Genomic DNA, 12761 nt, shown 5'->3' with positions numbered 1-12761 from the left:
CTTTGTTACAAATTTTGTAAATTTTCTTTTATTTTTACCAAAGAAAATCTCACAAAATGGCCATCTTTTGTTCAATAATCATAAATGTGTTTTTCACTATCTGTAAAACGAGTTTTGTTGCCATAATTTTGTGCAAAAAGAAAGCATTTCAAATATATTTTTACTGGTTTACACTATTAAATATGGAACGAGAAGGGACTTTTTCATTCCTGATGCAACTTTAGTCAATTCCAAGCAATTTGGGATTTATCAAAGAATAGAAGCAAACATTTGATCTTTTTTTGTGCAGTTCTTTCTGAGTTTTGGATGCCACCGCGCACTCTGAGAGGGAGATTTGAGCTTAATTCCTCAACACATAATTCCCTCGTCAGCAGTTGGCAATGGCAGACAGTTGGTTCTGATCTCTTTGTCAGCACATATTTGGCAGGACTCGCATGTTTTGTTGGGCCATGCAGGCTGTTAAAACACATCTCTATAGATGGGAACGTTACAGGACTTGAAGGTAGAACCTGATTGTCGGAGGACTCAGAGAAAATCATGATACATATCAGGTTGACAACATTTCAAATTCAGAGCCAAGCAATTCCTTATTTTTTTGTTGTAATTTCTGAGAGCAAAACTAAGTAGATGTTACATATACATATTTATTTTAAAACTGTTCTTCAAACATATTACATTATACTTTTGTGAAAGTAGCTAAAATCTATTCTTGCATTCCCTGTGCAATGTTTGCTTCATATCTTAGAATTACACACACGATACACAAAATCTATCAAATTTGGCAGCTAGACCAAATAATATTAATTCTATAGATGCTATAGTGCAAATAGATGCTTTTCTTTTTGAATAACACTGTCTCTGTAAATTATTAGTCATGATGCGACTGTTAAACATGGACAAATGTGAACGCTTTCATTTGCTGTGTTTTAATTAGTCAGATCTCACTATGTAGGATGGCCATTAACAGAGAGAAAATGATTCTTTTAGCTTCCTGTTTCTCCTTGTGGGTGGTTAATCTGCAGTAGCAAGTTAATCTATAGTCATGATATTGTTGAAGGTTGCATTATTTGATTTCCATGGAAAAAATCCGATAATCCCTAAAACGAGGGAGGAACCATCGGTAACACTTTTTATGGGATTATGTCGGTGTCGTGAATTCTTGCTGAAAGGTTGCCCTTAACAAAATGGCATTAGGGGGTTACCAATAGAGTCAAGGTATCATAACCGGATGGAGCTGGTGTCAAGGTGTGAGGGACTTGATAAAAGTCCTTAGTAGGGATGTCCCGATCAGGTTTTTTTTGGCCCCAATCTGATTCCAAGTCATTGGATTTTGACCCCATCTTTTTTTTTTTAAATGAACCAACTGTATAAAAAAATCCTAGTTGCCCTCATTTTTTTTTTTTATTAATTTTATTTTCATCATTTGACACTTAAACAGAGAACTTCTGTGAAGTAGCTTGAACGATCAAGCAAAAACAGTGCAACTATTAACTAGTAGAAATATTCGATAATTACTCAAATTAGAATGTTTAGCTCATCTAATCACTTTTTCCTGTAGCTTGCACTTTGTAGACGGTCCCTTAGCAGCCGTCGGTAGCTTGGAAAGAACATTTCTTGTTAAGGGGAAGCAAAAAATCTGCTCTTTTTTTCTGTGAAATGCCCTTGTAGGTAGTTCTTCCTGTTTAGACAAACTGATAGGGACACTTACTGTCAGTTTTAAATGTTTATTGAAAAAGTTTTAGAGTTTTAATAGAGTTGTTTTTGTGTCCCTCCTGCTCAAACTTATGCCGTATCCTACTGCAATTTACAAAAATAAAACGTGATACGTTCATGATCAGCAGATCATTATTTATCTGTAATAATAAGCTTGAAATATTTAGCACCACTGACATTGTTAAAACATTTTATAATAGAATTTTTGGTGGCAAATGACAACAGGAGTAGAAAGCCATTAGAGAAGTACGTGTATGTAAAAAAGTATATAACTTGAGGGACTCGAGATTTCATTTAAAATGTTGTTTTTGTTATTTTTGCAATGCCCAAAGAAACTTCTAATGCTGATTTCTTAATTTTTGTCAACAATGATGCTAATATTGACTATAAAGTTGTGGGGCAGGTGCCCCACTATTGCTCTGCCCCTGTACAGAACTGATCAAAAATAATAAGAATAAAATAAATATCTGATCCTTTAATCCTGCAGATTCTCACTCCCAGCTCCTCATATACGGACGTATGGTTTGGGCCCCTCCGCGTCACTTTTTCTCTGTTTTGGGTGTCCTCAACTCATTGTTTTTGACGTGCTAGCTATTCTCATTAAATCACGACTCCCCAACCCTCTTGATGCGGTAAGGGACGTGGAACCGAGTTAGGGTCCTGGTTTTGGGTTATGGTTAGGGTACCGGTTCGGTATCAGGTCCCAAGGGTTGGGGACCGCTGATTGACGAATGCAATTTTTCCCTGTCTGTAGCCCGGTACCAAGCGGCCCTCAGATCGGTACCGGTATGACATTTTGGGTGTCCCCGACTCGTTGTTTTTTTGACATGCTGGCTGTTCCCATCACGAGTCACCAACCCTCAGGATGCGGTACTGGACATGGTTATAGATGTGGAACCAGTATCAGGTTAGGGTTGGTGTACCAGTCCAGTCTTTATCCCGAGGGTTGGGGACCCCTGATTAGCATCTGTGGCCTGTTACCAAGCACCCCTCAGACCGTTATCGGTTCACGGCACCAAGGTTGGGGACCCCTGATTTAATGGGAACTGTCGGCATGTTTCTGGTGTCTCCAACTCGTCCTTTTTTGACGTGCTGGCTGTTCCCATTAAATTTACGGGTCCCCAACCAACCCTCGGGATGCGGTACCGGACACAGTAATAGATGCGGAACCAGTTTCAGATTAGGGTTGGTGTACCGGTCTGGTTTGCATCCTGAGGGTTGGAAACCCCTGATTAGTGTCTGTGGCCAAATTCCAAGTGGCCCTTGGACTAGTACTGGGTCATGGCCAGGAAGTTGGGGACCCCTGATTTAATGAGAAAAGCCAGCAAGTCAAAAAAAACAATGAGTTTGTGACACCCAAAACCTCAGAAAGTGATGCGGAGGAGGCCTGGATCATATGTCCATATACAAGCTGGGAGTAAGAGTGCATTGGTTAATTGAGATGCAACATCCGAATCCGATCGTATCTGAAACTACGCGATCGGGCCCAATATCCAATCGTATCAGAACACCCCTAACCTTTAGCATGTACGGTTTACATGTGCATCTTTCAGCTGTACTGTAAACTCCTCTGTTCATTCTTATAGCTACACTCTACAAACTGACGTCCTAACTCTGTGGTATCTACTGTAAGATCACCTTCACGCTGCGCCTCCATCTTGATTGAACTGGACGTCTCCTCCTGCATGACAATCATCAACAGCACGAGAAGCCATCCAACAGACTGAATGAAAATAAAACTGAACTGGCCCCGTGCCAGAGCCCTCTCAGCAGCTCCACATAATGCAATTTAGCATTTGAATCTTTCTGCAAAGGCGGCATATTAAATTAGTTAATATTATGCTGTGATGAAAAGTGCACAGATGATCGCTCAGAGTTTAGTGCTGCTGACCTTGCCAGAAGACATATTTGAGCTAAACTCAAAACATTTCTTCCTGAAAAAAAGTGTCACCCATCTGGTGTATGTAGTAACAACATTACTCTGGTTATTAGGCTAATTAAAAGTTCCTGTAAATTAGAGCTGAGCTAAAAGAAAGAGAAAAGCGGCCATGTTTTCCTGGATGAATTTGACCACAGGTGTCTTCCACAGATTAGCTCATTATCACAGTCAGACTAGGCGCTCTGCTTTGACATTGGAAGTCCAGCGTTCCCAGTGTAGCCTCCATTTGTCCAGTTGGAGGCATGCAGTCAGCTGATATGATATACCGTGCCTGTAACCTGAGGCCTGTTTCCATTTCGCGTCTCACCTCTTTGTCTTCACACTTTGTCCTCCACCTTATTTCCCTTGTGACTCCTTCCCTCACTTTTTTTCCCATTGTTCCTCATCCCTTTTTTCTCCCGCTCCCTCCTCTATGCCCGCCGGTAGCGGTGAGCGCCCTGTCACTGTCGCTGCGACGTCAGAAGCGCGACTCCCTGTCGCCGCTGGAGGAGGACGACGTGCGCGAGAACATCATAACCTACGACGACGAGGGAGGAGGGGAGGCTGACACGGCCGCTTTTGACATTGCCGCGCTCCAGAACGCTCCCCACAGCTCCCGCTCCCGTGGCTATCGCACGCTCGACAGCAGGAATATGTAAGTAGACAGACGGGTGTGTGGGAGGGGTTCGTTTACACGTGCTGGTGGATGTTTAATTACATCAAACCAGCAGCAAGACTTGTATTACACGCTGGAAGGAAGGAAGGAAGGCAACACATTTTCCCCTTTAGAAGGGGAACGCTTTTATCACAGTCCAGCACTTAAGTGATCCGCTTGAGTAACTGATTGAGCCTCAAGTCCCAGGTCATACTCAGTCACCCCTCAAAATGCTTAAACAGACGGCTATCAAGCGTGGCGTTCCTCGGAGACCACTTTGTTGTGTTCATTTTGTTCAAGTTCATTTATGCTCCTCCACATCACAGGTGTGTTTGCGAGCACTTTGATGTTCCTGAGAAACAATGTAATTGCCTTTGGACTAATAATTAGCTCCTGGATTCATGAAAGCCATATGGAGAGGTCATAAACAAGTACAAAGGCTGTCTCCAGCTTTCCCAAAATTGCTTTTTTGCCGTTCTATTTCATGCAAAAGCATGAAAACTTGTTTGAATCTCATGCAATCTGGTGCAACATCCCTGCAACAGTGCTACCTTTGTGTTTTTGTTTTTTTCTTTTTTTTTGTTAACGCAATGGCACAGACACGTCGATTGCTAAAGTTTGTGAACTTTCCTCTTACAGCCACTTAAATCTTCATAAATAGGCACAAATATGAGTATATTGGAGCTCTTACTGCACTACAACTTTTTAAATTAAATTTGTGTTAATGTAAAAAATTCTAAATGAACTCAAATAAAATCTTTAGTCTGTTGCCCCTAATACCAACTTTAAAAAAATTTTTTTTTTAGAATAATACAAATCTCCATTTAAAAGCCCTAAAGCTCTCTACATAATTAGCTTTCTATAAGATTGCCAGTCATGCATTAGAATTGTGAACTGCATAATATAATATATATATATATATATATATATATATATATATATATATTAAAGTGGATGAAAAGCCTACAAATCTTCAAAATAAGGAGGAATCTGTTCTCTTATTCATAATAATGTATAAAGTACTGGAGTGTTAATCAATTATTGGAGAATTGCCTCACTAAAATACTTTGGCTTTAAAGCAGATATGCAATCAGAAACAAAACATCTTTATGATGGAAACTGGTTTATCAAAGAATATTGTTGAGATACTTGAAGAACAAAAACTGATCTTCATTATTACTTTACAGTTCTGTAAGCTAGGAATTTAAATCTACCACTTCAGGAGTTGCTACAGTCTGAGACAAAACTAGCAGGAATACAAAAGTCCACAGAACAAAACCAACTCTAAATTAACCAAATAAACCCCATGCTAACATGCTAATTTAAAATAACTTCGAGTCACAGTTGACCATTTTCTGATTCTAATATTTTCTGCACTGGATTATAAGATGTACCATCAATTAATGGTCTATTTTTGAACTCATGTCATGTATAAGACGCACCAAACTGTAAGGCGCATTAGGCTATAAAAAATAGAGTGAAAGATAAGTCAGTCAGTCAGACTGTATTAACTGCATTCACAGTAGTTCCCACTCTGGAGTTTGTTTGTAACACGCTACATGTTAGCAATGTTAGCATATTCACACTACCTGAAACTCCTAACCTTGTTCTAAAAAACCAGACTGATACAGCTAAGACAAACATTACTGTAGCTATGCTAACTCCTAACCTTGATAGTACCACGTAAAACAAACAATCAAACACTGCTACATACAATACCACCAACCTTGTTAGCAACACGTAAAAAAAGACTTTTTTTTAACTGCATTAACATATTTACAATACCACCAAACCTTGTTGGGAACTCGTACAAAACAGACTGATCCCACTAAAATAAGTGTTGCTATTGCTATGCTAACTCCTAAACTTGTTAGTAACGCATAAACAAATACAGTCTGACACGACTACACATTATCCACATTAGCATATTTACAATAACAAACAAACACCCATTCTCATTTGCAACACACCAAAAATAGACTCATTCTACTAGTGCAAATCTTGCAATGATTGGCTAACGTCCCATAACGTGTAAAAAAAAACAGCCTGACATCGCTACATGTTAGCTATATTAGCTTAGTTACTTTAACAAACCCCCAAACTGTTTGCAACATGTAAAAAAACAGAGTGATACCACTAATACAAATGTTGCTATGACTGTGCTAGCTAGTACCATGTAAAAAAAACGAAACAGTCCAAAACCGCTACGTGTTAGCTGCATTAGCATATTTACTATAACACCCAAACTTGTTTACAACAAATTAAAAAAAAATCTGAAACAAACATCCGTGTAACTACACTAGCTTCAAAATGGAAGATTCTGAGCTGCTCTGAGATGTTCTAGCAGTGACAATAAATTGTCTTTAGCAAATGAAAGAAAAACTGAGAAAATATAAGCAAAACAACTGTTTTTATCGAAAGCCACATTTAAAGAAATATGTTCCATGCTTTTGCTGAGACATTAGGTTTGGATGGCGAAGGATTTATGCAGAGTCATGTTTCTGCTTGGAGGCCAGAGTTTAAAAGTTCTAAAGAAAAAGTCACAACCAGACGAGTAACATGTATGTTTCCTGTTGTCTTGCAGTCGATACAACCAGCATGCTCAAGACAAAAGCCGCAATTACAGCTGGGCTCAGAATGCCGGTCTGGATCACAACTTCTCAGGAACAGGAGGCCCTCTTTATGGTCGCCTCTGCTACAGCAGCCAAACGTTACCCGTCCTCCGCCGCACGCCGGGAGGAACCTTCGACCAGGGGCTGGCCGAGCTGGCTTATCGCTTTCCTGGAGGTCAGCCGGACCACTCCCTGGTCATCCAGAACCAGGGGGCCATGGTCGGGCCCATGGAGTCGGGGGCCGTGTACATAGCTCCCACGGACCTCAGCACAGGAAGTCAAACGGGGAGTCGAGCAGGAAGCAGAGACGGGGTGAGCACATCGGATGGAGGCACGCCGAGGACCGGCGACTATCAGGAGAAAGGAGGAACGGGACCAGCCAGTAACTGTACAGAGGGGAGCAGTGAGGACAAATGTACCAACGGTCAAGACATGGACTGGGTAAGAATCTATTCATGAAACCCAATTTGTAAATCGCTTAATTTAATCCAAACACAACAATTATTGCATTTGTTTTTTCTCTTTTAGAAAAAAGTTAGTTTTATGTTGTTGCTATTATTGTCAGCCTACACAAATACATTTAAATTGAAAGAAAACTGTAAAAGTCATGTCCTTTTTAGTTTTGATGCTTCTCTAGTTAAAAAAAAAACCACATTCTGTCCTTCAGAATATGAGTTTGTCAAATGTAATTGGAGGGACAAAAATGAAGGATGCGGCTTTGAATTCCGGATTAAGGTGAATAAATTGCTTGATTAATTATAGATGGCAGCATTGGGAATATAATTAAAGCTGAATGAATGACTTAATTATTCAATTGGATAAGCAAATAATATGTATCAAAGTAATTAAGCAAATATAAAAGAATTATAATTTTGCATTCCACTTAATACACTAGATAATTGCAGCAGTTTGAGATTATGTTTTTTTTTTTTTTTTTTTTTTTTTCGGTGCAGCAGAAATGTGCGGGATCAATTAAGGAGAAAATGAAGGATGAGTTACTGACACGTTAATGCAAACTGTTCTTTTTCTTATTTGGGTGATATTTATTAGGTCATACTGGGGCTTTTTTGCTCTATTTAAATCCTAATAATTCCATCCTTTTATCACTTCCATCTTCCATTTCCCAGTGCAGCGTTAGCTCTTTCTAGTGTTCAGTCACTATTATTGCTTTTTCCATGTCTCTTTTCTCTCCAGCGTATCTGTTTTTTTTTTTACTGCCACTCCTTCTTTAATAGAACAATCAAAACACCCATAAGGGACGGTTTATACTTCATAAAAATTGGTCATAAGGCCATTGGAAAGGAATTGCCCCATCCGCTGACACAAGCTGATGACATCATCTACGATTGGAATTATATGCCTGTAGTACAATTGTGCATTCAGCACCAATTAACATGCATTTATTTTAAGTACTTATAATACATGATGGTGGAGCAAACTCGATCCAAAAACTGCAGTTTCCACATTTTGGGATTTCGAAGACAAGGCTGCTATTACTGGATTCAATTATTTGGTATGTTGAGGTTTTTAGGATACAAAGAAAAGAAATCTTTGTCTTGTCTGCATCATTATTTACCACAAACCTACTGCTATGGCTTTAAGCATCTTCAGAAAAACTTTGCATTTAAAAAGCAAGCTTTACATCTATTAAAAAAAAACAGACTCTCAAAGATACATGAATTTTAATGAAATACCAAACTACTGAAACATTGGAGACAATCATCAGACTTAAAAAGTATAGACGCCACTTGTATGTTATTGCAGTTATTGCAGACATTCATAAGCGAAACCTTTATATGAACTAGACTGGACTCATTCCGATTAATGTGATGGCTGATGGCTATGAAGTCTAAACCAGCCCTAATTCTGTTCACTTAATGACCTGAATTTTGATGCAATGTTGCAAATTGTTTGTCTCTGTAACATTGACTGTCTATAGAGAACTGGATAGAGTGAGCGAGACGTCACCAATAGGAAATAACTCCCGGTTCCAAGCAAATGAAGTCTATTTTTCAACAGATGTCGGTCGCCATATTGGAACCAGATGTCCTCAGTGAACCGTGATTGGTCTGTGTCGGTCTTAGTCCACATTTCTATGGCAACCACCCTCTCCAATCACTAGGGAGCATGTTAGAAGGCCACACCCCTTCCACTGAAAGTGGAGAGAATCTGTCAATCCACCGCTTTAAACATTCTATGTGAATCCATCTACTTTTATTGAGGTATCTGATTGGTCAGTTTATAACTTGAATTCTTTGAACTACAGCAAAATATCCTGAAACAAAATTAGGATTAGCAAGAAAATGTTAAAAAATATGTGGCAGAGCATAATTGTTTATTCTGACGAACAGAATGACTCAGTAAAAGCTGCTTATTTCTCAATAGAAGTCTATGGGATTTCGACTTTTTGGGACCGACAAGTACTTCCTATTTGGAACGCGAGAGGGGAGGGGTCACTCACTCCAGTACTCTATATACAGTCAATAGTTTGTAATCAATTGTTGCACCTATTCCCAGCTCTGATCTGAATCCACTCATCCCCACCTGCAGGTGCAGTCGGAGGTGCTACCCAGGGAACACAACCTCGTCATGACTCGATCTGGCTCTTTGATTGGCCAGGGTCATGGCGTGGGGGCCTGGGTGTGTGACTCAGCCACTCTGCCGCTGGCGGGACGCAGGGCCTCCCGCTCTGGCCTGTCTCCTAAACGCTCGATGTCCGGTTTGCCCGATCCTGAATCCATCGAAGGTGGAGGAGGCGGGAGGGCCGGCGGAGGCGGAAACGGGAGGAGCTCCAAGGATGGACAACAGCAACCTCTAAGTGGACGCAACTATGCCACTGTTCTTCAAGAGGAGAAGTCTGGACCACGGGAGTACCCTGGCACCTTGGGCAGAGGAGGACTGGAGATGGGGAGCAGCTTTGCAGTGACGAGGCCAGACAGGGAGAGTGGAGGAATATCCTTGTCCGGGACTCCTGTCTACTCGGACGCGGCTGGCTTCATTGGGGACTGGCGTGATCGAGTGGGCATAGGAGGGTACGTTTTAGGAAGGAGGGATATGAGCCCTCAGCTCTTGCCTTTCCCGGGGCAGCCGCGAGGAGCGTATGGCGGGGTCGTGGGCTACGGGCCCAGCTGGGTTCCTGGAGTGGAAGCAGCCAGAGGACCTCCAGGCCCTGGGGCCCCCTCCCTGGCGCTGAGGGTGGGTGAATTCCTACGGCTTCGCCTGGCCCAGGTCACCTTTGACCCTTCGCAGCCACCGTACGACTCCGTCCAGATCTACGGCCTGGAGGGGACTGGATCCAGGGCGGGATCCCTCAGCTCTCTAGAAAGCGAAGGAGAGAAGGAGGATTGGGGGGCAGGACTGGAGGAGTGGGGCCCTCAGTTCCAGAAACTAGCTCAGCTTTTTAAAGACAGAGAAAAAGAAAAGGAAGATCAGGACAAGGGAGAAGAGGGCACCAGGCAGGAAACAGAGAGGAAGGACGACCATGAAAAGAAGGAAAGAAAGAAGGAGGAGAGCAGGCCCGAAATGAGGGGGAAAACAGAGGAAGGGGAAAAATGAAACAAACAGGGGGCAAAGGAGGCAGGGCAGGAAGGGAGGGGAAAAGGAAGCTGATGAAAAGGCAACGAGAGTTAGAATAATGTGAAGAGAAGTTAAAGGGGAGAAAGATGAAGAGGAAAAGTAATAAAAAGAGACAGAGAAAAATGAGCCAGGGGAGGATGGAGAATACGAGGGCAGGAGAGGGAGTGATTGATGTAATTTAAAGCAATAAGTGTTGAAACGCTGATATGGTTGAGCACAGATACTGAGACAATGCAGAGGGCTGCTTCGGCTCGGGGGCAGCAACAATTTGTTAAACGCATTGGACGAAGAAAAACAAGCCAAACATCCCAGACTCAATTTAATTCAGCTCTCACGTATGGAATGAAAAACAACAGGAAACAAGATGCTGGTATGCACGATATCCTAAAACTTTACGTCTTTGTTCAAGGAGCCGTTTGACGGAAAAATTGCGACTATTGAAGATCTGTTCAAATATTAGCTCCACGTGGGATCCAAGATTAAAAAATACGTCAAGAATTTAGGGAAACACACAGAAGGACAGGGTTGTGTGTGGTGACACTAATATACAGAGGAATAGCAAGAATGTATAGAGACAGAAATAGCCTCACAAATGAGGCGATTGTACAGAAAACTGTTACTTTTTGCTCCATCTAAAGTCGCAGAAAAGTGAATTATTCAGCTTGCTACTCCATTCCAAATAAAATGATGAATCATTCAAATCCTGCAAAGGATTCTCCCTCCTTTAAGCCCACCAGGAAAACCAACATCGTGAAAGATTTAGATCGATTTAAGCTACACACCGGGCATGTGATGCGCGTTCAGGAACGGGCTTTCTTGAACACGTTTTTAGCACATGGTGTCGCCGCCCCAAACAAGTGCATGTATCTACAGTTGGTGCGAAATGTCAAAGCGCGGCAAATCTTACCCATGTGTGTTCTCTCACAGCCCCATTAAGATCCATGAAAGAATTGATGTTGTAAAGTTCCTGTGTGATCAACTTTCATATGGTTGGTAGGTCAGTGTTTTGAAAGACTACCACATCCCTGATTGGTCAAACTGGTTTTACTTTCAACTTGCGACCAATCACAAAATTCAACTGTAATATCTTGTTTCAACCTGTAGGGGGCAGCACAGAGACAATTTTATTTTAATGTCAAAAATTTGGCAATGACCAACAGACAGCCCTTTTTACCCCCATTTAAAGAACTCAAAAGCCAAAAATAGTTGATTTAAGCTTTGGTTACCCTTAAGGAACTTTCATAGCGACGTGTGAACGCTAATATTTCTAGCGCAGAAGCCCATAGCTTCCATCTGCATAGACTTGAACGCGCATTGCCAAACCCGGTGTGAACATAGCTTTAGGCTCCTTCCCTTTACCCTTTAACCCCCTTCCATTTGTTTTTTCGTAGTTGAGTGTTAATATGTTTACAGAAATTCACACACGATTGCACACACACAAAAGAACTGATGAACACCGTAAGGCTTTGATTGTATCACAGCAAATTCTTCAAGCCAAACGACCCGTGAGAATTTCATCTTCAGAGAAACTGTCCCTCTTTTTTTAATATTGTTCAAACCTTTTGATGAAGAACCTGCTGTTTTTGTTTTTCATTTATTTATTTTTTTTAATTTCATTCTTATTCCCCCCACACCACCCATTGTTGTGTCCAATTACGCACCTTGATGACACGTATGCATGATTTTTTTGGTAAACAAGAGGAAAAATGGCAATCAGTTTCCACTTTGACACTTATACTGCCCTCATTAAGGTGTCTCTTTGGGAGATTTTAGGGGGGGGGGACAGTTCCACACAACAACAGGCTTTGTGTCGTCTTCAGAAGCAGATGAGCTGGAGTTTTCAGCCGGAATGCACTTTTCTACTGTGTGTCGTTAAATACTAGAAGATAATGTAAAATGTCAGAAGTTATTCTTGTTTTATAACTTGTCAATGAAAACATGTCTGACTGTATGTAAAAGCATCACAAATGTAAATTTCATTGAATATTATTGCTAAATAGAGTATAATAAAACAAACAAAAAAAATTAGATGTCCAAACGGAGCATTGTTGGGACTCTTTCTATGTACCGTAGACTAGAAAATGGACTAAGTGAGCCGGACTGAAAACAACACCGTGTTTTCGACATCTGTACAGCGGTTTGTCATGTTGTAGCTCTTGTCTTGATATGGACGAGCCAAGGATTTAATTATACATTTGGCCTCTGGCAGAAGCTTGTTGTACAAAACAGTACAGTAGTTACAGGAAACCTTTGGGCAAGCCGGTCCCAGTGAAGAAACCAATTGACG

At 41.1% G+C, this 12761-nt stretch overlaps 1 protein-coding gene across 3 annotated transcripts in view; it reads left to right on the top strand.

Moving 5' to 3' along the window:
* The window catches only part of LOC112147333, a 253750-nt gene extending 241238 nt beyond the window's left edge, over positions 1–12512 (top strand). For all 3 annotated transcript variants that reach the window (XM_024273646.2, XM_036216472.1, XM_024273645.2), the window contains 3 exons: positions 4079–4286; positions 6871–7339; positions 9449–12512. In XM_024273646.2, coding sequence (XP_024129414.1) covers positions 4079–4286; positions 6871–7339; positions 9449–10453 — 1682 coding nt within the window. In that variant the 3' untranslated portion in view covers positions 10454–12512. The remainder of the gene's footprint in view (positions 1–4078; positions 4287–6870; positions 7340–9448) is intronic.
* The last annotated feature ends 249 nt before the right edge of the window (positions 12513–12761 follow it).

This window comes from Oryzias melastigma, linkage group LG17 (assembly GCF_002922805.2).
Source record: "Oryzias melastigma strain HK-1 linkage group LG17, ASM292280v2, whole genome shotgun sequence".
NCBI lineage: Eukaryota > Metazoa > Chordata > Actinopteri > Beloniformes > Adrianichthyidae > Oryzias > Oryzias melastigma.
This window is presented reverse-complemented; position numbering and strand designations above follow the sequence as displayed.